The sequence below is a fragment of the Crotalus tigris genome, unplaced genomic scaffold (genome assembly GCF_016545835.1).
Source record: "Crotalus tigris isolate CLP2741 ecotype Arizona unplaced genomic scaffold, ASM1654583v1 scf7180000018565.659758, whole genome shotgun sequence".
Classification (NCBI taxonomy): Eukaryota; Metazoa; Chordata; class Lepidosauria; order Squamata; family Viperidae; genus Crotalus; species Crotalus tigris.
The window spans coordinates 533,599-561,216 of NW_024097078.1; the positions used below are offsets into that span (position 1 = coordinate 533,599).

A 27,618-nucleotide genomic window follows, 5' to 3' on the forward strand; every position below is an offset into this window, starting at 1 on the left:
TTAGATATTTCATTCTCAAACAAACTGACAAAAAACACCCACAGTATATTAAAAACTGTATTTTTGTTTAAAATCCTCTCCAAAGCATATTAACATGGGAAAAGGGTTCTGCTAAGAAACCATCTTACTAGATTTCCAACAAGGATGTTGAATGCACCAGGTATGATATGCTACTTCATTGTATCTTGATGACTAAGCCATATAATAAGAATAGACAATCTTTTTGTTGAGAGGGAGCATGCTTTTACTTTTAAAAATATTTTAGAGAGCATGGCCAGAAAACAATGGAATACCTAGGGCTGAAAATATTGCTCTTCTTGCATTTTAGAGCGCTTTAAGGCCAAATCAGATGTATTATTGTGAGGTCCTTGGTGCTTTCTGAGAATGGTTGTTTTCTTGCAGACATTTTATTACCAAACTACCAGTGCTAGTAAGGAATGAGGTTTACTCTCAATTTATATAGCAATGGCTTTTCCTGTCCATGCTGGTGGGAGTGATCTTGGTGATCCTGCTCTCACCCAAATGAGCAGATATTAACACCAAGATTAACACTAGACCAGACATGTCAAACTCATGACGTCACATGACGCCACACAACGTATCGGGACGGTTTTGCCATTGCTGGCAATGAGGTGGCCACGGCTTCTGGATGACATGTCCTGCCCGCGGGCCGGAAGTTTGACACCCCTACACTAGACCAATAATCAAGAAGTAAACACTACTTCAAGGAACTAACTTAGCCAAATAAGCTAACAGTAAACAACTATCAAGGACCACCAAGACATTACTATATAAAATGAGAGCAAACCGCCTTCTAGCACTGATGATGTTACCTAGTTTGGTAATGAAATATCTGTGAGAAAACAACCAAACTCAGAGAGCATCAAGGACCGCACAGTTCAACCCTGAGCTATAAATATTCTCTTTAAATGTATTATGCCTAATAGAGAAGAACAATGAATTGTCTTAGCAGGAGAGAACTGGGTTAAAATGGCAAACACTAAAGTAAAATATTGTAATAGAAGACCCCAACAAAGATTGAAATACTCAAGATGGGAAATGATTCAAGCTTGGATCAAAATTGTTGACAATGAGATTAAGTTCACATGTTTGCAGCATTATAAAAAAAAGAAGCAACATGACCTCTTGCCTACAGATTCATTATGAGGAATAAGTTGATGGAAACAAAGTTTTTGTACCTGTTTAATAAGATGAATTATAACCGTACCATAAAACATCAGTTTGGGAGAAGGGTGTCTGATAAAGCCAAATGTCCATTATATATGAATTTACCTAACATACATATACTTTATTTATATAATTTATGTCAAATTTGCATAGATTGCACAAAATAAATTAATTCTGATTTTCTTTTTTGCTAACTGTGATCCAAAAATCAAGGTTTTACTGTATTTCTAAAACCACTGGATAATATTAACTTTTAGTCATTCACCCACAAATTGTGTGGTCATTATGCAAACTATGTACAACAGGAATTACAACTATCCTAAATGTGCATCAAATAGTACAATACCTTGTAGGATCTTTAGTCTCTGAGAGAATCTCAAGGAGTTCATCATTGGACAAGAAGAAGAATCTAGGGAAGAACAGGCGTTTCTTTTCTAGATACTCATTTAGTCCCTTAAGAATTAATTCTAACAACTCATTGCATTTCTTCAGTCGTTCCAGCATCTTCTCTATCATCACTACTGTAAGAACATGTTTGTCCTGAGAAAGACAAACATATCATATCATATACCATTCATATCAAAGTGTATATAGTATTATTATTTCAATTTAAAAACTGAGCAATGCCTTAAGTATTTTCTCTAAAACAGCAGTTCTCAACCTATGGGTCGCGACCCCATTTGGGGTCGATCGACCATTTTTCGGGGGTCGCCAAAGAAGGCGATCCGCCATTTTCTCCCCTCAGGGGCCGGTGCCGCGCATGCGCAGAACGTTTGTGTGACGGGGGTCGCCGTCACACAAACGTTGAGAACCACTGCTCTAAAACATTAAAACTAAAATGAGTCAGCTCAATTTTCTCCCATTTTCCAGGATACTTTTATGACAGTCTGAAAAGTTTTCTAAGATCTTTTCTGGTAGTGCGTTTAACCCCTTTGTGAAACAGCTACTGTAGGTAAGCTCTGAGACTGGTTTGGCCAATTCTATTTTTCAATTTCTATGCTTTTTGTAAATATATTATCCTTCCTTCCTTCCTTCTTCCTTCCTTCCTTCCTTCCTCCCTCCTCTCCCTCCTTCCTTCCTTCCTTTCTTCCTTCCTTCCTTCCTTCCTTCCTTCCTTCCTTCCTTCCTTCCTTCCTTCCTTCCTTCTTCTGATTAAGCCATGAGAAGCTATGATGGGATATAAAGGTGCTCAACAATAAATACTGAAGAGTCAAAATCAAAATGTGAAGATTCACTGAACAATATCTGGAGATTCTGTATTCAGCATCATTTGACAGCCAAATATTGGGTGGAAACTTGCAGCCTAAGCACTTCCTCCACATTCCCAGACAAAGTCAGCTTCTTTTTGGCTTCTCATTTCCTTAATTGAAACTGCTCACTTGACATGTATTCATCCATCTGCAGGTTGCTGCAAGGGAATCCTTGTTCTTCATCTATTTCCCTGTAATTTTTCCCTCTATCTCTCATAGATACAGTCTCTGTGAGCAGATTCCACCATACTTTCCTAGCACTTCATTTTCTTTGCAACTTCAATTTTGTACAGTCAGGATTCTTTACCAGATTGCTTTTCTTTCCTCTTCCAGCTAGAGTGTATAAAGGTTGGCCTTGTTCCATTATTCATTTGGGGTTTGTTTGAGTTTCTTTCCATGCAAAATCATTTTTAAAATGATTTTATTTCCACTTAAAACATTCTTTTAAAAGTCTGCACAAAATGCCTTCACATTTTGTTATACTATATTTTCTACTATGGAATGTTTGCATGCCTTGTCTAATGTATGTCTCTTATTCATTTTGCCTAATGTATTGCACACATTTTTGAAAGCAGTTCTTCATTTTTACCCATACAAATTTGCATTATACAGTGTGAAGAAGAAAAATTTTGGCTTTTATGAATGTTTGGGTTTACACTAGCACTTGGGAAACACAAATCAGTATATGTGTCAAGATATGAACTGAGCAAATATCTGCTCTAGTCTAACCTCTAGTAGAAAAAAATGTTTTTCAAAGGAAGCCACATTAGCCCCCTCAGGTGGCAACGTTATGCATCTAGGTTGTGTTTAGCTCAAATACTGTTATACCCTGTCAAAATTTCACATGAAAACTTGGCATTCAGATAAATCATTTCTTCCTATTTAGCTACTTGGACTATTATACCACTGTTTATCATCTACGACCTTGATGAAATTTGAAGATTAAATGAGACTGCCATGAGTTATGGGTTTTTTTCAAAATAATAATACTGGGCCAAAGATAGAAAAATAATTGCTCTAGTGTGCCATGATTAGCTGTTCCATAAAGAAGCTACAAATTACCCTAGGCTCTCATCCTTAGGGCTTTTTTCTTAATATAATGTCTTCGATTTTTCTTCCCGTGCAGAAAAAGATCAGTCCTGTGGACCATTTGTTTATCAAAAATAGCAATGAAATCAAAGAGCAATTTCATCCTCATTGATTTGAGCCACACAGAAAAAAGAATTATTCAAATCTAAGGTAAAATACAGGGCAATCCAAAAATATGTTTACAGTTTCTAGCTGTTGCTGTAAAACACAACTGCAAGTCAAAAAAAATCAACACATGCCCTGAGATTTAATTTATGCTGAGAAAGGAAATATAGTACCTATAAAATCAAGTAATAATTTCTAAACATATACTGCCATCTTCTGGGAGGAAATACAAAGGTGTTTTTTGTTTACTTGGAAATGTCAGAAGTACTAACTGGTACAGACAACTACATGAATACTCAACAGAGCATTAGACTTCTATACTTCGCTGCCCACCACGAGCACACATATGAAAATAAGTCATTTGGGAGTACTCCAAAGAAAGCAGCACAGCATTGCGACTAATAACCTAATCCTTACATATCTAATTCAGTTCAGTGACTTAATCCAAGGCAGTCATATGTGGATTTAAAAAAGAAACAATTCTCTATTCGAAGATGTCAGGGTGACAGTTCTTTGGTTATACTTCATTTGGAGATTTAAAACCATTTATTATAGGTGTTTGTCTGTTTCTTATTCTCAGATTGCAGGAAATCATACCACCATTTTCAGCAGTTTTATTTGGAAGGGAAAGCAATGGCCACAAAACACGGATAGTCTTTGGTCAGATGGTGGTTAAGGTTTAAGGATAATGAAGTTTAACAAAGGACAGCAGGGGTAACAGTACAGTGAATTGTGAGTGGAGTGACATATCGATCTAGCTAAACAAGCAAAGAAATATCTGCACAAAGGCTGTTTATTTACTTCTTTATTGTATTTACTTCTTTCCCTCCCAAGACTGTTACTCTATATTCAGTGTTCTACTGCATAATCTCTAGGATGCAATATATTTAAATTGTAGTAAAATTTTCCAGATTCATGCACCTTTTATGCAAAGCTATGCCCCCTTTTATTTCCCCACTCTCTTTGGAAGGGAAGAAGGGATATCCATCTTTTTTCATGTGTACTGCCCTAATTTAATTTCACGAATAACAGAATGCATACAATAAAGACATGAACAAAAAAAATATCTTTCCCATGTTATAATTAATTGTTCCAAAGAGAATTTTTACTACCTGAATGGCATGTTTCATGATATCCTTCCAAGTTTTGTCCACAGTGGTGAATCGTCTACCTTCTTCAGGCATCTGAGCCATAATGTCCGGAGAAGTAAAAATTGGCTCCAAATAAAGCCAGGTAGCCTGAACTTTCAGCCACTCATCCAAGATTTCCTGTACCAACAAAAGTTTTGACTCCCAGTCTCTATAGAACAGAACAAAATGAATCGAGCATTAAATTGTAGAACATTTCTGGAGGTTTGGATGGAAAATAAGCCACTGGAATTCCAAAGTAGATATAACTCATGTGGTTCCCAGAGAAGAAAAGCAACCCTACTCTCTTGATGTAAAGGAAATGGCCTTGAAGGAGGGAAGGAAGAACTGCTGCCAAAGCAAGAGTCAGATAAAAGAAACTTGGGTCCGAGGCAAAGCTATAACCCAAGAAATCAAAAATAAACGGAATGAGGCGGGGAGGCACATTCAGTCTTGCAAGATTCTGTCACTACAGCTTTACAATACAGTAAAAGTGGTGTGGGCTTGCATAATTTTGGTTTCCTAGTCTGATCTCCCTTTTCTTTCCCAGAAAAGAAGTTCCATTCATACAGCCAATTCTATTCATATAAGTATTGTAGTCATTTATAGTTTTTACCTCCCCAGTTTATTACAGGGCAGAGAGAGAATAACAACCAAACAAATCAAATAATAAAATATAGTAAAATGCCTGCCCTCCTGCCCCACTAAGCATCAAGATTAGCGAACGTCCATTTTTAAAGGAGAGTTTTAGACTTTTACAAAGACAGAAATAAGGGGATCCAGCATATTTCCATGCAGCATGTTTCATATATTTGCATTACTCCCAAAAAGACTGGCCTTCTGGTCCATACCCTCATGTGAGAATTATTCTGTTTCAGGAAAAGAGGCATTGAGACAAAGCAACGAGTTCCAACAATCTCCTTTATTGCAACACCAACAGAACAGATTTTTAAATGGTGCGGCCCCCTTTTATAACCCCCCTGCACAATACCTTGCTGGCCAATCATTGCAAAGGCTGGAAGCAGCCTTTCTTGTCCCAGGCAGCACAATACCTTGCTGGCCAATCATTACAAAGGCTGGAAGCAGCCTTTCTTGTCCTGGGCATCCACATGGTCTGCCTGGGCCAATCGCTGCAGCGTGTGCCTGCCAGCCCAGGACATAACACCCCTCCCCCTTGGCTAAAATAATAAGGCACACTTATTATTTTAAATACTCCAACACTCCATTACATTGCGTACGTTGCATCTATATATACACAACACTCCAGTCTTGCTATCGCCATGCTCCCCACTTTCCCTTGAGCTGCATTACGTAACCCAGACTACCAGGCCTGCCCATGAACTGACAAGGACCGTACATAGTCTTGTAAGTATTTGGGAGGACCTCTGGCCCGCCCTGATCTTCTCATGGTCGGTGTGTGTGTCTGGCCTGCCAGCTCGCCTGCCAGGCTAGGCAGACCAGGACTTTGTTGCCCCAAAGACCCAGGGGACCCACCTAGCTGCTGACTGGCTGGATCTGCTAAATCCAAGCCAGGGTTCCTTGAGGGAGGGTGGAATTCCCCAAGTCCAGTGGTGGGGTGGAATTCCCCAAGTCCCCACTGGACTCCTCTTGGGAGCACTGTCCCTTGAGCCCTAGACCAGCAGTTGGAGTGGCCTGAGTGCCAGAGACCGGAGCTGCCTCCATGGCGAACCCCCTTTCTGCAGACTCCCTGTTTGGAGCAATAGCTGAAGCCTGGGGATGTTGGAGAGACCATAATCCACAATCATAATTGTGGTCCTCCTCCCCCCCCCCCCGAGAGCAGAGCTAGCAGCGGAAGAGTTGCTGGGAAGCCTCCAGCGCAGTTGGTCAATGTGAAGTCGGATCACATGACCATCGTCCAAGGCCACTTCATATGACAGCGGCCCAGAGACCTTGCACACCACTGCTGTGACCCAGAGATGTCCTGGTCCATAGTTCCTTGCTCAGACCGGATCTCCCACTTGTAGTCTCCTAGGTGCCCGTGGCTGTGACACCTGTGAAGCCACCCGGTCTGGGTGCAATCTGTCCAGTTTTGTGATGAGGCAGCGACCCCAGCGGAGTTCAGCTGGGCTCTTTCCAGTAGCTGTGCAAGGTGTGGTGCGGTGGCACAGAAGAAAGTCCGCTAGCTTGTGATGCCAGGTCCCATGAGTGATCCTCTTTAAGGCATCCTTGGTTGTGTGTACCATTCGTTCAGCCTGGCCATTGGAAGCTGGATGGAACAGTGCAGATGTGGCATGCCAGATCATGTTGGCCTGGAGGAACGCCTTGAACTCAAACAACATGAATTGGGGACCATTGTCGGAGACAAGGACATCTGGAAGTCCATGTGCGGCGAAGATCCCTCTCAGCACCTGGATGGTCCTAGCATTGGTAGTGGAGGAGACAGGCACAACCTCTAGCCACTTGGAATGGCTGTCCATGAGAATTAAGAAGAATTGCCCCTGAAAGGGCACAGCGTAGTCTATATGGACCCTTGACCATGGGGTATGAGTCTCTTCCCACCTATGAACTGGGGCCTGGGGCATCTCCGGCCTTGACTGTTGACAAACAGTGCACCCGTGGACTTGGGCCTCGACATCTTTGTTGAACCCAGGCCACCAAAGATGGCTGCGCGCTAACGCCTTCATCGGACTATTCCCGGGTGTCCCTCATGCAGAGACTGCAGGACCCTAGTCCTCAATGAGGTTTGGATTACTACCCGGCTACCCCATAGGACATACCCCTTGAAGGTGGGAATCTCATGCTTCCTCTGCCAGAAGCTCTGGAATTCTGAGCCTGGACATGTGTCAGGCCATCCAGACAACGCCCAAGTCAGCACGCGTGTTAGCGTGTGATTGGTGGCTGTTTCTGCAGCCACATCCCTAGCACTGAGGGGAGATTCAGGCAAGTCCTGAATAGACAGGATGCGATTGGCAGATGCTGGATCTGCCTCTATCTGCTGTAATGGCAATCTGCTGAGACCATCTGCATGACCCATTTCTTTGCCTGGCTTGTGAACCAGTGTATGGTCATACGCAGACAAGAAGATAGACCACCTCAGCATTTGGGGGGATATTATGTGTGGTGTTTGTTTGTTCATTGTGAACAACCCCAGCAGTGGCTTATGGTCTGTAAAGACCGTGAAGTGGCGGCCATATACGAAGTCGTGGAACTTGTTTATGCCAGCCACTATGGCTAAGGCTTCCCTATCTATCTGTGCATAATTGCGTTCAGCTGATGATAGGGTTCTAGAGTAGTATGCTATTGGGACTTGCATTCCATCAACCTTCAAGTGACTTAACACAGCCCCAATTCCATAAGGGGATGCATCACAGGCGATGCACACTGGCAAGTTCTCATTGAAGTGTGCGAGGACCACATTTGAAGAGAGCAAGGCCTTGACCTCTTTGAAGCTCTTTTCATGTGCTTGTGTCCACTGCCACAGGGACTGTTTGTCCAAGAGCCGGTGTAACAGCTCAGCCACTGCAGCCTTGTGAGGAAGGAATGAGAGGTAAAAATTTAGCAGTCCCAGAAAAGCCTGAAGTTTGCCCTTGGATTTGGGACTTGGGGCCTGCTGAATTGCTTGCAGCTTGGATTCAGCAGGGTGGATGCCCTGAGCATCAATGCGGAATCCTAGAAACTCCGTGGAGGTAACCCCGATCTTGCACTTGTCTTGCTTAAGCTTCAGCTCCACTTGGCGGAAACGTAGCAAAACAGCTCTCAGCCTTTCAGCTAAATTGTCAGCTGAGTCCCCAGCGATGAGGACATCGTCAAAGTACGGGCAAACACCAGGAATGTTTCAGAGCGTTCGCTCCATTACACTCTGGAAGATGCCAGGGGCCACGTTTACTCCAAATTGCAATCTTTTTACCTTGAATGCCCCCCTGTGAGTCACTGTAGTTTGGGCCTCAGCCGTTTCCTCATCAACTGGCAATTGTTGATAGGCCTGAGCCAGGTCAAGCTTGGCAAAGATCTGGCCCCCCTTGAGGGAGGCTAGAATGGGACTGACCACTGGTACTGGGTACGAATGCTGCTGCAGTGCTTTGTTAAGCATGCACTTGTAGTCCGCACAGATTTGGACTTCACCATTGGCCTTCAGTGGCGTAACTATGGGCGTTTCCCATACTACTGTCCACAGGCTCTAAGATACCCTGCTGAATCAGTTTAGCCAGCTCTGCATCTATTTTTTCCTTTAAGGCAAAGGGCACCCTGCGTGGCTTGATTCTAATGGGGGTTATGGCTGCGTCTAGCCTCAGAGAATTTGGAGGGCCTTTGTAGGAGCCAAGTTCTGGACTAAACACATCTGCAAACTCCTTGCAGACCCCAGCCAGGCCTGTTGTTTGCATGCTGTGTATTCCAGTCACCTGAATTCCCCGGGCCTCAAACCAGTCGAGTCCAATGAGACTTGTACGGTCTCCCCCAACCACCACTACATCCAGTAGTCCCTCAAAATTCCTATGCTGCACCTTGAGTATGGCCTCCCCCCTCACATTGACTCTGGAATTTTGGAAATCTGTGAGGATGAGGTTTGATGGCCTGAGTTTCACCCGTAGGCCACTTCTGCTGCAGACCTTGTTAAAGGTGTCTAGGGAGATAATTGATAGAACAGACCCAGTGTCCAGCTCCATCGACAAGGGGACCCCTTGCAACTTCACGTTGATGTGAAGCTTCTTCCTAAGTGGACTGTGGACCCCCGTTCTAAAAACACTCCTACGTGACGCGCAAAAGCCCACCCTGTTCTGGCTGGGGACCCTGGTACCTTTCTGAGGCAATTCTTCTGGGTAACATTCCTTCTGGAGACCCAAACAGATGGAGGCAATGTGGTCTTGCCTCCCACAGGCCCTGCAGATGGCGGAGCGGAAACGGCAATCTGCGCGGTGATGGTGGCCTCCACACCCGATGCACCGAGGGGATGATGCTGGCTGGGCCTTCCCTCCATGAGGCCTTCTCCCTGGAGTCTGATGTAGCCGGTCCACTTCCAATTCTGGATCCTGTTCGGATTCTTCGTGAGCAACCTCTTGATGGATGGTGGCTGGAACTTGAGGGGGCTTGGAGAGCCACAAGGCCTTCACAGCTCCGCCTGCTGCTTCTTCAGCTGAAACTTCCCTCAGGGCATCTTGGAATGTGAGGCCTTCCTTCGCGAAGAGCTTCCCGGCTTCACAGGCCACAGACCAGCCGATCCCTCAGTCTCTCCTCCAAGTCTTTGAATTTGCAGGGCCTAGCTGCTTGTTGCAAGGCCGCAACAAACTCTGCTGCAGACTCACCAGGCCTCTGGTCCCTCTGCTCGAACGCGTCTCGCCAGGCAATCACTGAGAGCTTGGGTTCAAAATGCTCTCGAAGCATCCTCTTCAATTCTGTGTAGGTGATTGATTCCAGTGGTGCTGGGGCGACCAGATTCTCCGCAATCTCAAAGGTCTCTTGCCCACACACATACAGCAGTGTGGCAGCTTTGAAGTCATCTTCACAAATTTGATTCACCCGGAGGTAGTTCTCCACCTGGGCCACATATGAGCTCCAGCGTTCTGGGTGAGCTGTGTCAAATTCTGAAAGCCGGCCTATCTTTGCCATCGTTTCAGCCCAGGAACTTCGTGCTGGCAGGCGAAGTCAATCTCCAGGAGCCACACTTCTCCAAGCTGCAAGCCCCCCTGTGGTGAGTCAGCTTGGCTTCTTAATCTGTTTGCCTTGCAGGCATCCCACCTTCGTCGCCAATGTTCTGTTTCAGGAAAAGAGGCATTGAGACGAAGCAATGAGTTCCAACAGTCTCCTTTATTGCAACACCAACAGAACAGATTTTAAAATGGTGCGGCCCCCTTTTATAACCCCCCTGTACAATACCTTGCTGGCCAATCATTGCAAAGGCTGGAAGCAGCCTTTCTTGTCCCAGGCAGCACAATACCTTGCTGGCCAATCATTGCAAAGGCTGGAAGTAGCCTTTCTTGTCCTGGACATCCACATGGTCTGCCTGGGCCAATCGCTGCAGCCTGTGCCTGCCAGCCCAGGACATAACAAGAACAGCACCCTAAGCAGACTTACTATCAATGTACTAGAGGAGGGGCAGAATCATTTTGATGAGCCACTGCCTAAGGTAGCTTGATTCAGCAAAATAAAGACTTTACCAATAAAGATAAGCACTTTGAATTGGGCCCAACAAAGCAGTAACCTTACAGTTGCTATCATTCTGCAATAAAAACATTTATGTCCAGGCCTGAATTCTGATAGAAACAGGTCCATATAATCTATTTTGTTTGTTTGATTGATTTTTATCCCACTTTTATTACTATTTAAGTAACCCAAGGCATCCATATACACACCTGTCCATCCAAAAGAGGAAGTTTAGGCAGGCATGCAAACCAGAGATAGCATAGTTCATACTACAGACACTTCATGTCTGCTTCCTCCAGTTCCGCAAGCTAAAAAATCTCTACTGACATCACAAGTTGTTATCTCACTCACCTCACCTGATTCTAGCATTGATGAATTTACCTACTTTGGGTAATGAAATGTCTACTAAAAAAAACAATCAAGCTCAGAGAGTACCAAGGACCCCTCATTTGAATCGGTACCACATATGGGTGTTGAACCCTTCAGAAAGCACACAAATGGGGAAAAATTGGCTGCAGGCACACTTCCTAGCACTGATGATGTTACCTGGTTTGAGTAGTGAAACATTTTCAAAGAAAATAACCAAGCTCAGCTAGCACCAAAGACCCCTCCGCTCAACCCTCAGCTACAAATATTCTCCTTTATTGGTATCACCTGGTTCTGCTCAACTGTCATGTAACCTGAGCACATGTGAGAAACATCTGCAAAAACATCTGCAGAAGCCTTAGTGCAAGGGCCTTGTTGTTTCCATCCTTCTTTAAAGGAGTCTGACTCATAATCAAGAGGACTGCTATTCAGCAATCTATGGACTCAATAAGAGTATGCTTTGCATTCATATTACTACTGTGAAGGCCCAAACTTGGGCATGTATGAGATTCACCTTCTGAACCAAGAAGTCCCAGATTCTATTTTCAAAGTACACGATAGACATAAATAAAAGATACAGCCAATTAGCACAAACCTCTACAACAATGCACCCTGAATACTGCCAAAGGACAATTGAATTATTTAAAAGAAGCACTGTGTATGAGCTGGTCAGTGTATGTTCAGATCCCTAAAAGAGTTCTAAGAGTTAGCAAAAGCTATAATAATTGCATTGCTGGAGAGATGAAAAAGGAGGAGCATAACAGTCTCCTGCCTTAGGCCAAGTCAAGTCCCAGGCAAAAAGTAGAATGTGACAAGAATTTTTAAAAAAAAAAAAAAAAAAAACAAAACACACAAGCTCTCCCATCCTTTTGTTTATAACTTTTTGGAAAATAGTATTTTGAACCTTGCAATGTTTTTCACCCCTGGAGATAACCAAAGTCTTATGAAATCAAAAAGTTTCTCCTGGCAAAGTAGCATATACTTGCAGAATGTATTATTTTCCCTACTCCATGTGCACAACGTACAATTTTCTTTTGCTTTTCAGAGCCCCATGAAGAAACAAACTGGAGTGAAATGAATTTTAGGGGGAAACTGTCAGTCCTTCAAGATAGACTAGACTAGGAAACCAAAGTAGTGTAGACTAATGCTATTTTTATTTTAAAGTTAAGTAACAGAATCTTGCAAGTTTGAATGCACCTCCCCCTTCCCCCCTTTATGTTTATGTAAAATAGGGAGGAGCTTTTCTGAGATAGCTACAGTTCTGTCTCAAACTCTCTTTTCTTTTATTTGACTGTTGCTTTGACAGCAGTTCTTCCTCCTGTCCCTCAAGGCCATTCCTCTACCCCCTACAGAAATAGAAATGACCAAATATTTCTGCCCTTGCTTACAGGATTCCCACTCAACACATTAAGTGACCCAACCTTTCTGTTTCCTCTGCTGAATATTAAATCAATAACTGACATTTCCAATAAGTCTGCCTTTCAAAGATAGCTTGATTCCCAGTGCAAAGCAATTTCACAAATAAGCCAAGTTCACTTGTGTATAATGTCAAATCTCTTAGGAAACATTTTACGATACCTCATTTTTTTCTCATAAGGTTTGATAAAAGGAGATCCTCTCATGGTCTGAGTTTTGACTATGTGGTCATCCAGCAACATTTGAATGTCATCTACAGCTGATAAAATATAAGTCCCTGTTTCTCTGTAAGGAAGGAGAATAAATTCCATGGTATCCCATTCTGAAATCATTTTCACCATGGCCTTCTCAAGTGAATGTTCTTTGCTGGCTGTTTCACTAATGCTTTCAAATTTTTCTAAATATTGCTCAAGATGCATATCAATATAAGAAGAGACCGTTGAATCTTCAGAAGGTTTCAGAGGGTACCCGACTATATTTGACATGGTCTCCCAATGACGATCTTGCAAACCAGGGTTGCAGATTACTTGAATCAATGGAATGTGTTCCTTAAATTCTTCCACCTTGGTCTTGATCCTTGTTGTTAGAAATAATGCATTTGGAGAGTCGTGGAAAGTTCTTTCTAACTTATACAGTGCACGCCAAGTGTTTCCCGTGTCTTGCTCAACTTGATCTGGATTCACTTTAGTGAATATTCCGTCCATCCAGTTCCTATATTTGGTGTTGAACTCTACTGTCAATTCATAAAGCTGAAGGTATGGTTTCAGAGTATCTTGAATTTTTTTACGCTGAGGGTACTGAGATGTCAGCCATCCGTAAGCCTCCTCTTCTACGTTAAACTGATCAATCTACAGAAGTCAGATGGATTTTTTTAAAAGAAATAAACACATCGTTGCTTTGCTACAAATTTTAATCAGACAAAAGATACCTTATGATTTTAGATCCAATTTTTCTGATTGTCCTTGTGGTCCTTAAAGGACTGCTTCACCTTTAAATCATCTTCATATAAAAATACAGCATTTAAACAGCAGTAAGTCAAGCATGCACTCCCTAGAGTAAATAGTTTGGCAGAAGTCCAGTGAGATCAGTGTAACATGGGGATCTGTTTAAATTTCTTAGCTGTCAACTTTTTTGTGATAAGACTGGAGAAAGTTACAGGAAGAAACAGAATCTGAGAATATATACTCAAGGCCTTATTAATGAGTGTATCACACAGCCAAAAATACAAAGGAATAAAGGCATCGGGGAAAGCAATTCAATAGTAAAGTTGAACAAATGATAAATGATTGTTACACCACACTCTTCTGAATTCACCTTGCTGCATGCCAAACTGTAACTCACATGCATTACAGACATTTCACAGATCACAGGGCTAGATAGTCAGTTGTAATCAAGAGCTTATACCTTAAGGTGCACAGGACACTCCTATGGATTAAGGCAGGGGTCTTCAAACTTGGCCCTTTTATGACTTGTGGACTTCAGCTCCCAGAATTCCTCAGCCAGCATGGGAGTTGAAGTCCACAAGTCATAAAAGGGCCAAGTTTGAAGACCCCTGGATTAAGGTAATGAGAATCCCTGCAAAAGAACCATCAACTCTAGAATCTTGATGAACTTCCACAACCAGGGTAGAACTTTTTCCATTAAAGATAACTACAAAATTTTGTTGAGCTATTGTGTTTAATTTTAAGGTGCTTCCAACATACTGCAAAACCCTTAAAAAGATATCTCTATTAAGGCAGTGCTAGTAGAAACATTCATTTAACTTTAATAAGGTCAAGGAATAATTACATAAAACATTTTTAATTGGGGTAAACAGATTTCATCTCAACACACAGAGAAATAATATCATTATAAGCCAATTGTTCACTGGAAAATCACAGGCTTGGGATACAGAACATAGAGGTTCAAAAGCCAGCATTTCAAAAAAAAAAAAAATGGGGGGGTTGGGAAAACCCCCGAGGGCATCTGTCAGCATAGACAGAATTAAGCCAATTGGACCAAGACGCTCAATATAAAGCTGCTTTTTTATATTTCCATAATTAGTAATGATTTCAAATTTAAATAAAGCATATACAAAATATAGATTCAGTCAGATCATGGATCAAATATTCTCAGGCTCTAAAACAGGCATGTCAAACTCGCAACGTCACATGAAATCGCACGACGTATCGGAGCTTTTTCACCATTGCCGACAATGGGGTGGGCGTGGCTCCGGTATGTTGAAACCGCCTGCGGGCCGGCAGTTTGACACCCCTGCTCTAAAAGATCTTCAGAAATCTATCTTCTGAGATCTATTTACTGAATCCGTGTTGTTCACTATGGTAGCAATGTGTTTCCTCACTAAATTAAGACAAAACCTTAATTATAACAAAAAGAGAAGGCCTTACCTTATCAGCAGCTGCATCTAACTTGGTATTCAGGGCTTGGGCTTTTTTCAAATATCTATTGACCTCTTGAATGTCACCGTAAGAATAAAATTCTTCAACTTGCTTAGCATAACTCTCCAGTTCCTCCACAAATCTTTCACAGCGCATCTAAAAAATCAAAAATCCAAATACATTAGATAGAAAAACACAGATAAACTGAGATAAACTGTTCAGCATTACAACATAATGGTGCAACTTTGCCACTATTTGCCATTTTCACTATTGTAATCAGCTAACTGCCTGAAAAGTAATCGGTTTTAAATCTTCTCCATGGCACCAATTGATATACATTTTTAAAGGATTAGGATTAAATTCCAATAGGTAACACTAAAAACTGCATATTGCTAAGCCTCAGGCTATAATTACAGACAAATGCTTCACCTAATATCCCTATTTGCATGACAGATACAAATACTAAATAAGCACTTCAGTGCAGATAAGGAATAACATCTGGATATACATTTTCATCTACACCAACATAACAGAACTTGCCTAAATATGTAAATCTGTCTTGCTAGATCAAAACAACTTTATTTTATTTCAGATATTTTGATATGGCCAATGTCATATATCTATTCAACGTAGTAAACTCTTCATTATCACTTGTCCAGAGCAGTTAATAGCTATCCACTATTTTTAAAGTGAGAGCTGCTGTATGCAAATTTGATTATCTCAGCAAATTATTCAAAGTAAAAAAGAACACTAACTTTAAGTCCTTCTTGAAACTGTTCAGTTTTTTCTTTAATTATCTTTCTATGTTCTTCGAAAATCTCCCCCATTCGTCCATACCACTGGAAAACGCTATTATTTAGTCGAATATCAACTGGTGAAAAGTTTGCACACTCTATCAGGAAGGCCAGGGAATTTTTGACATCAATTAATTTTAGTTCCATTTCCAACATGTCAACTTGTTCCATTTTCTCTATATACGCCTGTTTGGGAAGAAACATTAAGCAACTGGAGTCATTTCTGAACACTAAACACAGAGCAGGTTTTGCATGCTAAAATTCATTAAAATCAAATCATACTATCATGTTTCCCCGAAAATAAACCCCACCCCCCAAAAAAGACACATCCTGATTTGTGGGGTGGGCCTAATATAAGCCCTACTCCAAAAAGAAGCCCTAATTAGGACCCCGCCCACGCCATCCCTGCTGCAGGGAAATGGAGTTTATGGGACTAACTTCTCGCTAAAAAAAAAAAAAAAAGATCTCGCAAAGTTGGAAGGTCTGACTGAACTTTTTTTAGTCTCATGAACTCCATTTCCCTGCAGCAGGACAGAAACATGCCAGAGCTGGAAATCAGGTTAGTGAAGGGTTGTTTTTTTTTTTTTTTTTTTTGCTTTCAGGAAGAGGGAGGACTGGGCGATGGTGAGCGAAGCTCTATAGCAGCACCGAGAGGAGAAACAGCAGGAAACGGGGCTGCCATTTCAAGAATGGAGAAGGGAGACGCTGGGCAATGCAGGGTGGCAAGCAAGTGCTCTTCTCTGCTCTGCATCGCTGCACAGAGCCGCTCCACTTCCCATTCTCTGTTCTGTCCAGTGGCGGCGACGGAGGGCTGGCAGAGGGAGGCAGCAAGTCATGGTGCAAGCCACAGGAGTGTTGGTGGAGGAGAAGGAGGTGGCAGCTGCCACCAGGCAGGTGATCTGTGGCGCGGAGTGTGAAGAAAGCCCCTCCAGCAGCACACAGTGGCAGCGGAGCTTTTTACCGTCCCTCCCCCCAGCTCCAAAACAGTGGAGGGGGAGCAGGTCTACCCCGCCCATCCTCCATATGGTAACGTGGCAGTCCGGCTTGGGAGGGGAGTGAAAGGGAGTAAGAAATGGCCTGGCTGGAGGGGCTCTGAAGGAAGCAGGTGAGGGGTGCATGGGGCAGTTCCACTCCTCCCCCACCTACCTCGCCTCGTTGTGGCGGCAGCAGCACGATGTGCCGCACAGCCTCCTGCTGCGAGCGGCCGCCGAAGTGGGCCAGCAGCCATGCAGGCTCCTGCTGGATAGGGCTGTTGGTGCCGCCACTGCGAGATGAGGCAGGTGTCACGAAAAATATAAGACACTGACCAAAAGTAAGACCTAACGCCTCTTTTGGAGTCAAAAATAATATAAGACCGGGTCTTACTTTCAGGTAAACATGGTAGTTCAATGTCCTGTGTTTCAGATTGGTGTTTTATTTAGAGATACATTCATAAGCCTACCAGAATACTCACTGAATGGACTATGTTACAAGCCTATAGTTCTTAACTGAAACTAGTACCATTTTAATATCCAATAAATTGACTCCTTTCTATTCCATTTATTCCATGTGAATGGCAGCACTTTATCAATCTTCACTAAGCTAAACATCTAAGCAGACCCAGAGCTGGATAAAATAATTTGAATGGGTAGCCCCAAGATAGATTGGGAAGTCAAAAAAATAACTCCATGCCAAACCCCTTCCGTCCTAATGCCAGAAAATTATTTGGACATTTCCACAAAGACACCAGAAAGTGAGCTTTACAGACCAAGACTTCACCTTATCTCTTTTAAAGTAGGTTTTTAGATTTTAGCACAAAAATGAACAAGTTAATTAATTGTTTAATACATTTGTAAAACCATGTATAGCCCCCATGGAGTTTGCTAGCTACAAAATTGCCTAGTACCTCACCCTAATCTTCAAAACAGCTATCATTACATACTTCAAAAAGCTCCATTACCAACTTATAAAATATTGGATTATCTCCATGGTGTGTCTTGTTCAATGAAATAGTTTTGTTTCATTGAATATTAATATGCAGGCTACTTTTCAGAACCCAGAAGTCTGTAACATTTGATGGCAATTTTTTAAATAGAGGACCACAATGAATGGGATGTTAACATCAAATGGGACGTACCATATCACATTCTTATGTAAGATCATTTTTTCGCCCTAGGTGAGTGGATTGGGAGCTGTATTGTTTTGTTGCTTGTTACTATATGTCTAATTTAGAATTTCTGATATCTTTTTTGTCATTCTGCACATTGTATTTGGTACAATACCATGCAATCATACAAATGGTCATACAAATCTCCAAGACTTCATACAGCCCTGGAGCTTTTGGCTGCTTCTCCTTGCTTGAAACATTTTCCATTGCCCTTGAGATAACTTGAAAGATCCTTGCTTTGTTGACTGTGTAAAATTAGATTTTAACATAGAAGCAAAATATCCAGGCTTATTTCAGTGAAAATCAAGGAAGGCGACTTCCCCTTAATGAGTTGTTTTGTTTCCAGAAATACTTCTGCATACTACTTAATGTTAGAGAATCTTTGCTTTCCATTTTCAAAAGAGTAAATCTATTCCCATTTATCCACTAAAGCATACCTTAAATTCCATTAACTCATGCGTGTTTGATGGGGTGGAAAGGGCTCTTTCTGCTATCCTCTCAAACTCATCACACAGTCTGAAATTAGAAAGGCAAACATGTCACGCACTCACATCTCACATGCATATGCAACAAACATAAAGAGTACAGACCTCAATATCTGCAGGATCATAGCACCTTGAAATTGAAGACCTGTTACTATTGGTAAGCAGACTGCCAGAGTAGTATTGGTTCATGTGCTGGACTACAAATGGGAAGACTCAGGTTTAAGTCCTCCCTTCGCCACAAAAACTCATTGGAGATTTGGGGCAGTGAATCTTGTTCAGACCAATCTGAACTACAGTTTGTGCTTGTGGAGAAAACAAAAATCAGAGGAGAGAGTACAAAATATACCATCCTGAATTTCTAATCGATCAAATAAAGTGACAAAAAGAACCAGTCTACACTCCCCACTTCCTGGCCTCTATTATTGAAATAAAAATGCAGGCCATAGCCTTGTGGAAAGCCGCAAGGAAACAGAGTTGCCTCAATGAAAAGAAAAATAAGTAGGTATCCTATTGCTAACCTGAGCAAATGTAAACAGATCAGAAATTACACCAAGGAGAGAAGAGAATTCATTCCCTCCATGCCTACACAACAGGTTCTAGCAATTATAACTGAGCTATTTGAATGAAATACATAAAGATATAATACATAATAAGATAAAGATACCATAATTCTCGTGGCAAAAATAGAACATGTTTAGAAACAATCTTGCAAGCATGTAACCATTTCCCCATGTGCATGTGTATCTGGACACCATTCTGGACCCACAATACAACTATTTCAGAACAGATAGGATGTAATTCAAGAAACTGGAATGCATATTCCCATCTGCAGGCATCAGTTGTTGAGAACAATTTGCTGCCTGCAACCACAACTGGAGCTACACTTATTTGCATCCTTCCAAATAAGAGCTACACTTATTTGCATCCTTCCAAATAAGACATTTACCTTGTGTTTAGATCTTGATGATCCTTGAACATTTTGCCAATTATTTTGGAACAAATTGAATCAGCTCGTTTTGCCAGCGATCTGATCAGTTCATCGCAATGTAACTCAAACATTCCTAGACGAATACACTAGAACACAAGCATTGATGAGAAAAGAATTGCCAGCAAAAAAATCAAAAATAAATTCTCTAAATATTACAAAAATCCCAAGGGACATCAAGTTTTTATTCTGTTTTGTTCCTGATGCCAGGTCATCAGCAGCAGCGTATTATTAAAAATAGATGGCTGACTTCCTTATTCACAGCAGTTGTGAGATACTCTAATCACAGAAGAAATAAGAGCTGTGAAGAGTTTCAGTTGCATCCGTTATAATGAACTGAAAGAGATGGAGGACTTCGATAATGGCCCACATAATACTTTGAATAAAAAGATTAAAACTCAGATCATGCATTATACAGTGCAAAGTAGAAATGGCTCTTATTTGCTTGTCCTGGAATTTGCTCCTTCCAGTGTGCATTACTAGGTCAACAATTCGCAAAGGAGACTGCCCAGGCCCTGATCTTAGATGTCAAGGCCCCCATCGGAGCCTGGTTCAGAGGAGAACCATCCAACAGGGATGGCATTTCTCCCTTGGCATGTATGGAGAGGCCAGGGGCTGCCCCAGGCCCCTCAGGCACTGGGGAAGGTGGTTTCTCTTGCCTTAGGCATGAAGGCAACCTGGATGACTTTGGGCCTCTCTCAATCTCACAGGATTCTTGTTATGGGGAAAATAGGAAGAGGAAGGAGTATTAAGTATGTTGATTTGCTTCGAGTTATTTATAAAAAATTATGAAGTGGAGATTTTGAAAAATCTAAAAAAAATTCTAAACTAGAAAAGTGTATCTCATGGCCCTCTGTACAATTATATCTTTTACATTAAATAAAGTGAGGAGATCTGTTCCATCCCATGAATATAATTTTGGTAGAAATTCTAACTGACTGTTAGGAACATATGACAGTGGTTTCCCCCATCTACAGTTCTATGCAGGGCTTTGTCACTGTGGAGTCCACATCTTCCCCCCCCCCAGCTGAAAAAAATGGAGGATAAGCAATTCCTTTTGAGTAATTAGCCTGCCAACCAACGGTTACAACACAATACCCAATATTCACTCCCTGGAATAAAAGCAGATAAGCACATCTTAGACAGAACATTTATAACACCCCTGGCAAAGTTAGCTTCTCGGTGATAAGAAACCTGTATTCCATACTACTGACTTAAATGCCAGTGATTATGATTACACATAAGATCCGGCGCAAAGGACACTGGTTAGAGAGTATACTTTATCAAACATACAGGGATGAATACGTTGGCTGAGCTCATACATAGGACAAAAACATAATGTGGTTTGTTCATTCTTGGTTTAATAATACATGACCCTTCTATAAGATCAAATGAGATCAGTTTTTTTTTTAACCAGTCCCGATGAAAAAAAAAATACCTAAGCATTATGTCTAAATATAGTTCTAGTGCAGTGATGGCGAACCTTTTAGAGACCGAGTGCCCAAACTGCAACCCAAAATCTACTTATGCATCGTCGGGTGCTGGGTGGGTGTGGCCCATTGGGTGGGTGTGGCTCCTTGGGTAGTTCAAACAATCAATTCCAACTTTGCAAGAATCTTTTTTTTTCCCACGAGAAGTTGAAATTGACTGATTGATTGAACCTTTTTTTTTTTTGCACACGGCGGTGGAGGCCTAAAGCAAAAAGGTTTTATAAAACCCAGCTGAAGGCCTAGGACTGGGGCGACGGCACGTGTGCCCACAGAGAAGGCTCTGAGTGCCGCCTCTGGCACCCGTGCCATAGATTCCCCACCACTGTTCTAGTGGATTGAATGTCAGTGGTAAGGCTGAAGGCTGAAGGCTGATGGGTACAACAGATCATAAAATTACCATACCTGTTGTATATATACAGCATCAGAAGACATAAAATAAAAAGGTATTTGCCATTCAGTGAATACGCTACCTTTCTGGAATGGTACTGAATGTCTTCACGGATGCTTTGATATCTGGCGACTTCGGCTGTTATTTCTTCAAATGTGTGCTCCTCGGAGAGGAACTGATCAATATCCCGCTCTGCTTGTTTGGTTATCAAATCGTGGTATTTATCATACAATTTGAGATGTTCCGTCGGTGCCACACTCTCCTTGGCGATCTCATTCCTAATTTTCTGCTTATGTGCGTCCAGAATTTCATCGAGGATGATAGGCTTCAAATTCATGGATTTGGCTTTGCTTTCGGGCTTTCAAAATAATAGAATTTCTTTTATACTACTAATTCAATTAATCAGTAAAGACTTAATATTAGATTAGCCATGCAATCCTACATTGAACATCGTGCAGCTGAGCAACTTTTTCAGCTTTTCTCCAACTTGGTATTCTTTAGATGCGTTGGATTACAACTCTGACCATCCCTGCCAACCTGATAAAGAACGATGGGAATCCTATTTGGCACTTTCACGGGGCAAAAGATTGGGGAAAGCTGGGCTACAGGATTCAAGTGGAAATTCCAATATACTAGCTGAAAATTCAGTCGGCCAAGCCCTTGCTCAGCAACTAAGTATGACATGACTGAAAAGGACCTGTCTGAGAAGGGCTGATGCTCTCTTCACAGTACCTGGTATCTACTCTATTCATACCAATGTTCCCCACTGTTGGCAACCTTTTGCATCTGTCCAAATTTATTACTTCCCTGTCATTAGTAATTTTGGAACAAGGGGGGAAAGGCCACTCCTGCATGGTTTACCATCCTATATACCTTGCTATAAAAAAAACCACAGGAAATATTTTAATTCAGCCCTTAAGGGAAGCCTGCTAATGTTATTGTATAAATATTCACAGTTCAAATGTATGCTTGATTTATTATTTAGTCTTAATTTTGAAAGTAACTTGGATTTTTAATTTGTTTTTAATTATTTTTCTTAGCTGCTTGGAAGAAATAAAAGAGATATATGTGAAATATACATAAACGGATGTGCAACACGACGAGATCCAGTATATGCCAGTGTTTTTCAACCTTGCAACTTTAAGATGTGTGGACTTCAGCTCCTAGAATTCTCCAGCCAGCCAACCAAATACTGGTATATACACATGTAAGTAGTCCCTAACTTATCACCATTCTTTTAACGACCAAATTCTGAGAGCCTTGGAAAAAGTGATTTATGACCTATACTTGCAGTTACACTTGTCGTATCATCCCCACAGTCACGTGATCACAAATTAGGCACTTGGCAACTGGCTTGCATTTACAATGGTTGCAGTGTCCTGTGATCACGTTATCATAATTTGCAATTTTCTTTTCCTACTTTCAGCAAAAAACGCACATTGGGAAAGTTGGAATTCACTTAAAACATCCACATGATTCACTTCACGGTTAACCTAAAAACTGTCCTAAAATCAGGTCCAATTCGACTTACAACCACAACAAGTTATGACAGAAATTCCAGTCTCCATTGTGATTGTAAATCAAGGGTTCCCTGTACACAGAAATCACAAGAAGGAATTTGGGGGGAATTGGCAGTTCTTCAGAAAATACATTTTGTTCAATCACCACCCCCACCCCAAAAATAATATAATTAGAATACTCCTTACCCACTTTGAATAAAGCTTGGTCTCCACTCTTGGAAACATATTAACAGCTTTTACCATGATTGTAAAAATATTCATGAATATGGCTTCATAGTCGTTAAACTCAGGTTCAAATGTAATATTTTCATTCTCAAGAATCAGTCGCATTATAAATCCAGAGTGTTCAAAGGCATAGATAGATTTCTGTTCAGAGAGAATTAGATCCATTAACATGGCTTGTATAGGAGAATACTTTAAAATGACGCAACTCAGTACAAAATACAAGAATGTGAGTGATGGGGTCAGTTGTTTTGGCTATGGGCACACAATGCTGACTAGCCAGCTAGTCCACAAAGTGATGCAGGAGGGAAAATGTCTGCACAAAACATTAGTATAAGCATATCAGGCTCTCAAAGTATCAGAGATTGATTGATTGACTGACTGAAAACATGAATCCTACTTGGGCTTCACCATAAGTCTTTTTCTGAAACATCAACCTCCCAAGTCGAATCTCAGAAGAATACATTCTATCTTTCTAAACAGAAGCTTGCTTTTCCACCTTTTTTTAAAAATACATTATTTTTTACAAGAGACACCTGGAACAACGTGGAAAGGTGGTAAGCTTGTCAGAAAATCTTACTTACCGTAGGTTGCACAATTAAATTCGTGAAGTCCTCCATTGAATTTAAAGCTAGACTTTGCAGTTGTTGGGTCATTAAGGTTGCAGCACAGTTGAAGAAAGCTTCTAATTGGGCACTGCTGGCATTGGTAGGCACTTGCTTTCGTTTATTGCCTTGGTAATAGATATTTTGCACTTCTGGGAACCACCTAATAGGAGGGGGGGTGAGTGTTTTTGCAACTTGCAGAAATGTATCTTTTACCAAAATTTTATATGGTTTAATAACATGTAAAGCAAAGTTTCCCAGACATTTTAAGCCAACTCCCATGCTTTTTCAGCATTTCTTTTGCAGTAATGTTTGTTCAACATAAAAAGGGTTCGCAATCATGATATTAATGCCCGTACGAAAGGACAAAGTCATGATTATACTGCTGCTGCCAGATCTCTTTCCTGTTTTGATCCAGTCCTTATTCCATGGATACTACTGGGAAGTTATAGAAAAATGAGGAATTAATGAGGTGGCTGGATGGAGTCACTGAAGCAGTAGGAATGAGCTTAAATGGACTCCAGAAGATGGTGGAGGACAGGAAGGCCCGGAGGAACATTGTCCTTGGGGTCGCGATGGGTTGGACACAACTTCGCAACTAACAACAACAACAACAGTTAGACCTTTCTTATCAACCATAATTGGGACCACTAACTATCACTTAAGTGCCATGCTCACTAGCAAAATATCACATGACTGTGACAGGCTTACAATCTCACTTCCTCTTTGGTTTTAAAGCAAAGTATCATGCAATCACAACTTACAATTTTATTCTGCCTTCTCTATTAAATCTGTTTCTCCCAAGCCAGCTGCGAAGCACACAAAGAATGACCACGTGGGCATGGGAGGCTACATTAAATGAAGCACTCAGTAAGTGAGGGTTGCCTATACAAACATGGTTGCAGCTCTCAGAGGTTCACATCATGCTAAGGAGAAGGAAGGCAAGGGGTGACTCTCCACAAATCCCTGATCCAAAGTATTGGCATCCCTTTACTACCAACGATGCCGGCAAGCAAGATCTGCTGGGAATTAGTTTCAACAACCTCTGAAGGATTTTACAGGTTATTGCTGGGATCCAGATACTTGGCAGTTCACAATCTGGGAAGAAGTTTAAAATAAAGGCTGCAGTGCCAACTGGAGGTGCTTGAGCAAGTGCAGCCTCCAAAAGTTGCCCTCAAAATATGTTAGTGTGACAGAAGAGGGAAATTAAGTCCTCCACTTCTTCCTCCAAAAGTCAACAACACAGGTACCCTTCAAAAACACAAATGAGCTGGGTTTTTTCTCCTCTTCCTTCACTCCATATCTGGCTTACAACAGCAAAACTGCAGTCACGACAGGTCTCAGAATCCATAAGCCACAACTACCCACATGTGTCCATGTTTCTCATTCATTTTTACTTACAATCACCAGTAAAAATCCAAATCCCCATTCTACGCTTGAAATGAGTTTAAAGGGTTGGTATACAGTGCATTTACATTTCTGGATTTTCTCTACAGCCCAAACCCTGCTGAGTATTTTCAGCTGAAAACAAAAGAACCACATTCAGGAGTGCACTACCAATTTGGAACAATGCAGCTCCAAATGGCTGAGGCATGGAGACAACATCTCCTCTTCTTTTTCCTTCCTTCTGATTGTTGGGATCAAGGTGGTCAAGAGAGAGAAGAGTGATTAATGCTACCAGGTAAAAATGATGTGAGTTGTCCTTTTCCTACTCTAGGCCAAGAACTTTCCCTCTCACCATCTTCTGCGTGGGACTGAGCTATAGCCCTTGCTTGTGAGACTAGATCACATTCTCCATCACTTATCTCACACCCTTTATGGTCACAATATTCAGTTTTATTAACAGGCTTTGCTAATCTCCCCCCCCCCAAAAAATTTTTTTTAACAAGGCTTCCAGCACAGCTTCATATTTGAAACTAAAGCATAGATGCATCTCTCACATAATGAGATGTCCTTTTACTCTTCTCCCCAATACTATGCCTAGCTCAGATCTGTTATGCAGAGCCCCTCCACTTTGGATACCTAAAAATGCCTAAAAATATTAAGAATCCCCTTCACTAAGAAAAGAGTATCTATCCATGGAATGAAACCACTCGACGCGTTCCAAAATTATGGAAGAGAATCTTTTTAAAGCAGGTTAACATTCAAGACGAAGTTAAAATCTCTCCAATATAACATTTCTTAAAATTCTGGGGGAGGGGGGGAATCAGGAGTCGTTATTATCAAATAATTTATTTATTTTTCTGTATGTGATTCATCTACTACTTTCCCCCTCATGGACTCTGGGTGGTTTACATGTATCAAAATAGCAAAAAGAATAAACATATAATTGAAAACCTCAAGACAGAAATGTAACAAGTAATATCAAATAATGTGCTGATGTTAATGGCAGGTGGTGGTTGTCTAGCTGCAGACAGGTCTGACTTAAAATTAGTCTTTCAGCTTTGAATTAGCTGGGCTTAAACTTTCAGTCCAAGGGACATAAATCATTAAAAAGATATTTGAGCTTACTTTTTAAAAAGAGTATCCTTGGCAGTTTCCATTTGTCTTAATATCATGTTCTGGAAGAGTGAGAGCTCCATTGAGTCTTGACGAGTGCGAAATGCTAACTTATCAATTAAGCGCAAATCTCTGTGAGAGTGACAACAAAGAATATCATGCTGAATATATTTTCACAACACTTTTTTTAAAATAAAGTTATTGAAATTTTATATTTAATCTATTTAAATAGATGGCCACAGTCCATAGGCACCGATTTAATTCAGTTAGGGACCCCTGTTTTAGAGTTCAAAGCTGAAGCCTAGCACAGCCCTATTGTTTAATACTCTAAGTACAAACTGATGCTATCACACTTTATGTCGTCTTAGCAAACTGTTTGATTTTACATTTCCAATCCATTTTGGCATTTTCAAATAATTTAGTAAAAAAAAAAAAAACCCAGGCCATCAGTTTGTGAAATAGGAGTTAATTTAAGAATGCAATCTTTGGCTTTGCCAAATCGTAACATGAATATTGATGAAGAAAACATCATCTAGTTTGAATAATATGCTTCAGATGAATCAATTAGTTAAATAACGTTGCAGAAAAGTCTTTATACATCTTTTTCTTTTCTTCACAGCATTTCCTTATAATTGCTTTTATTGTTTGTAACAGGTCTGTATTCAAAGAACTGTTTGGAGAGTGTTAATATCAACGCCTTTAAATTTGCTTATTGACACAGGAAAACACCATCCTTCAACCAACGAAATGAAATTTCACAGATTCTTACTAAAGATCCTGGTGAGGGAAAACAAGAAATGATCAACACCTAGATCTGTCTTTCCTCCTCAATATAGACTCTAACAGTGCCCCTAATGAAAAATAAGAAAATAAACTGAGTAAAGAAAAAACATAAAACCATTCATTTATTTATTTAGCCATGTGGCAACATCTTCACTGGGCCCAGATGTGCTTTGGCCCGGTTCACAAGGCCAAAATGTAACTATGTGATGGAGGATATGAGTACTCGGAATTTGTTCACTATCATACCTTTTTCAGCAGTTATACCTTTCTCTGCAGGCACATGCACACGCACACGCACACACACACACACACACACACACACACACACACACACACACATCCTAAACGTTTTAAGGAAAAGAGGAGTCAAATTCTTCATAAAGAAAAAAGGCAATCGGGACCACAAAATCACAAAATCCCTTTAGGGAAGACTAAGCTACGATTCATCAATATATTACATATAGCGTTTCTTCTCTTTTTTGCTTTTTTACTTTATCTTTCATAAAAATTTATATATATGTGGAATGTGATTCTTTTGCAGTGATATTTATCACAGTGCACTGAATAAAGGAAGCTTAAAGAACAAATCTGACAGTCAGTTTCAGCGTTCTTAAAGAAATTAGCTATTAAAACAGATATTATCTTACTGGATTAGCCTTCATACAAATTTTCTAAAAAAAAAA

The 27,618-nt window shown here is 41.0% G+C and overlaps 1 protein-coding gene and 1 long non-coding RNA gene across 6 annotated transcripts in view; one reads left to right on the forward strand and one right to left on the reverse strand.

Annotated features, from left to right (window-relative positions):
* DNAH7 (dynein axonemal heavy chain 7) overlaps positions 1 to 27,618 on the reverse strand; it is a 160,283-nt gene that overhangs the window by 101,714 nt on the left and 30,951 nt on the right. For all 5 annotated transcript variants that reach the window (XM_039354619.1, XM_039354618.1, XM_039354617.1 and 2 more), the window contains exons 9-19: positions 26,165 to 26,284; positions 23,633 to 23,816; positions 23,013 to 23,192; positions 21,389 to 21,664; positions 19,390 to 19,517; positions 18,396 to 18,474; positions 15,774 to 15,998; positions 15,028 to 15,174; positions 12,803 to 13,488; positions 4,745 to 4,931; positions 1,535 to 1,728 (exon numbers count right to left, since the gene is read on the reverse strand). In XM_039354619.1, the coding sequence (XP_039210553.1) occupies positions 1,535 to 1,728; positions 4,745 to 4,931; positions 12,803 to 13,488; positions 15,028 to 15,174; positions 15,774 to 15,998; positions 18,396 to 18,474; positions 19,390 to 19,517; positions 21,389 to 21,664; positions 23,013 to 23,192; positions 23,633 to 23,816; positions 26,165 to 26,284 (2,406 nt within the window). The remainder of the gene's footprint in view (positions 1 to 1,534; positions 1,729 to 4,744; positions 4,932 to 12,802; positions 13,489 to 15,027; positions 15,175 to 15,773; positions 15,999 to 18,395; positions 18,475 to 19,389; positions 19,518 to 21,388; positions 21,665 to 23,012; positions 23,193 to 23,632; positions 23,817 to 26,164; positions 26,285 to 27,618) is intronic.
* Positions 98 to 27,205, forward strand: LOC120313096. Its single transcript, XR_005558053.1, has 4 exons — positions 98 to 160; positions 22,347 to 22,513; positions 25,150 to 25,334; positions 26,807 to 27,205. It is a non-coding gene; the product is annotated as an uncharacterized LOC120313096 (long non-coding RNA).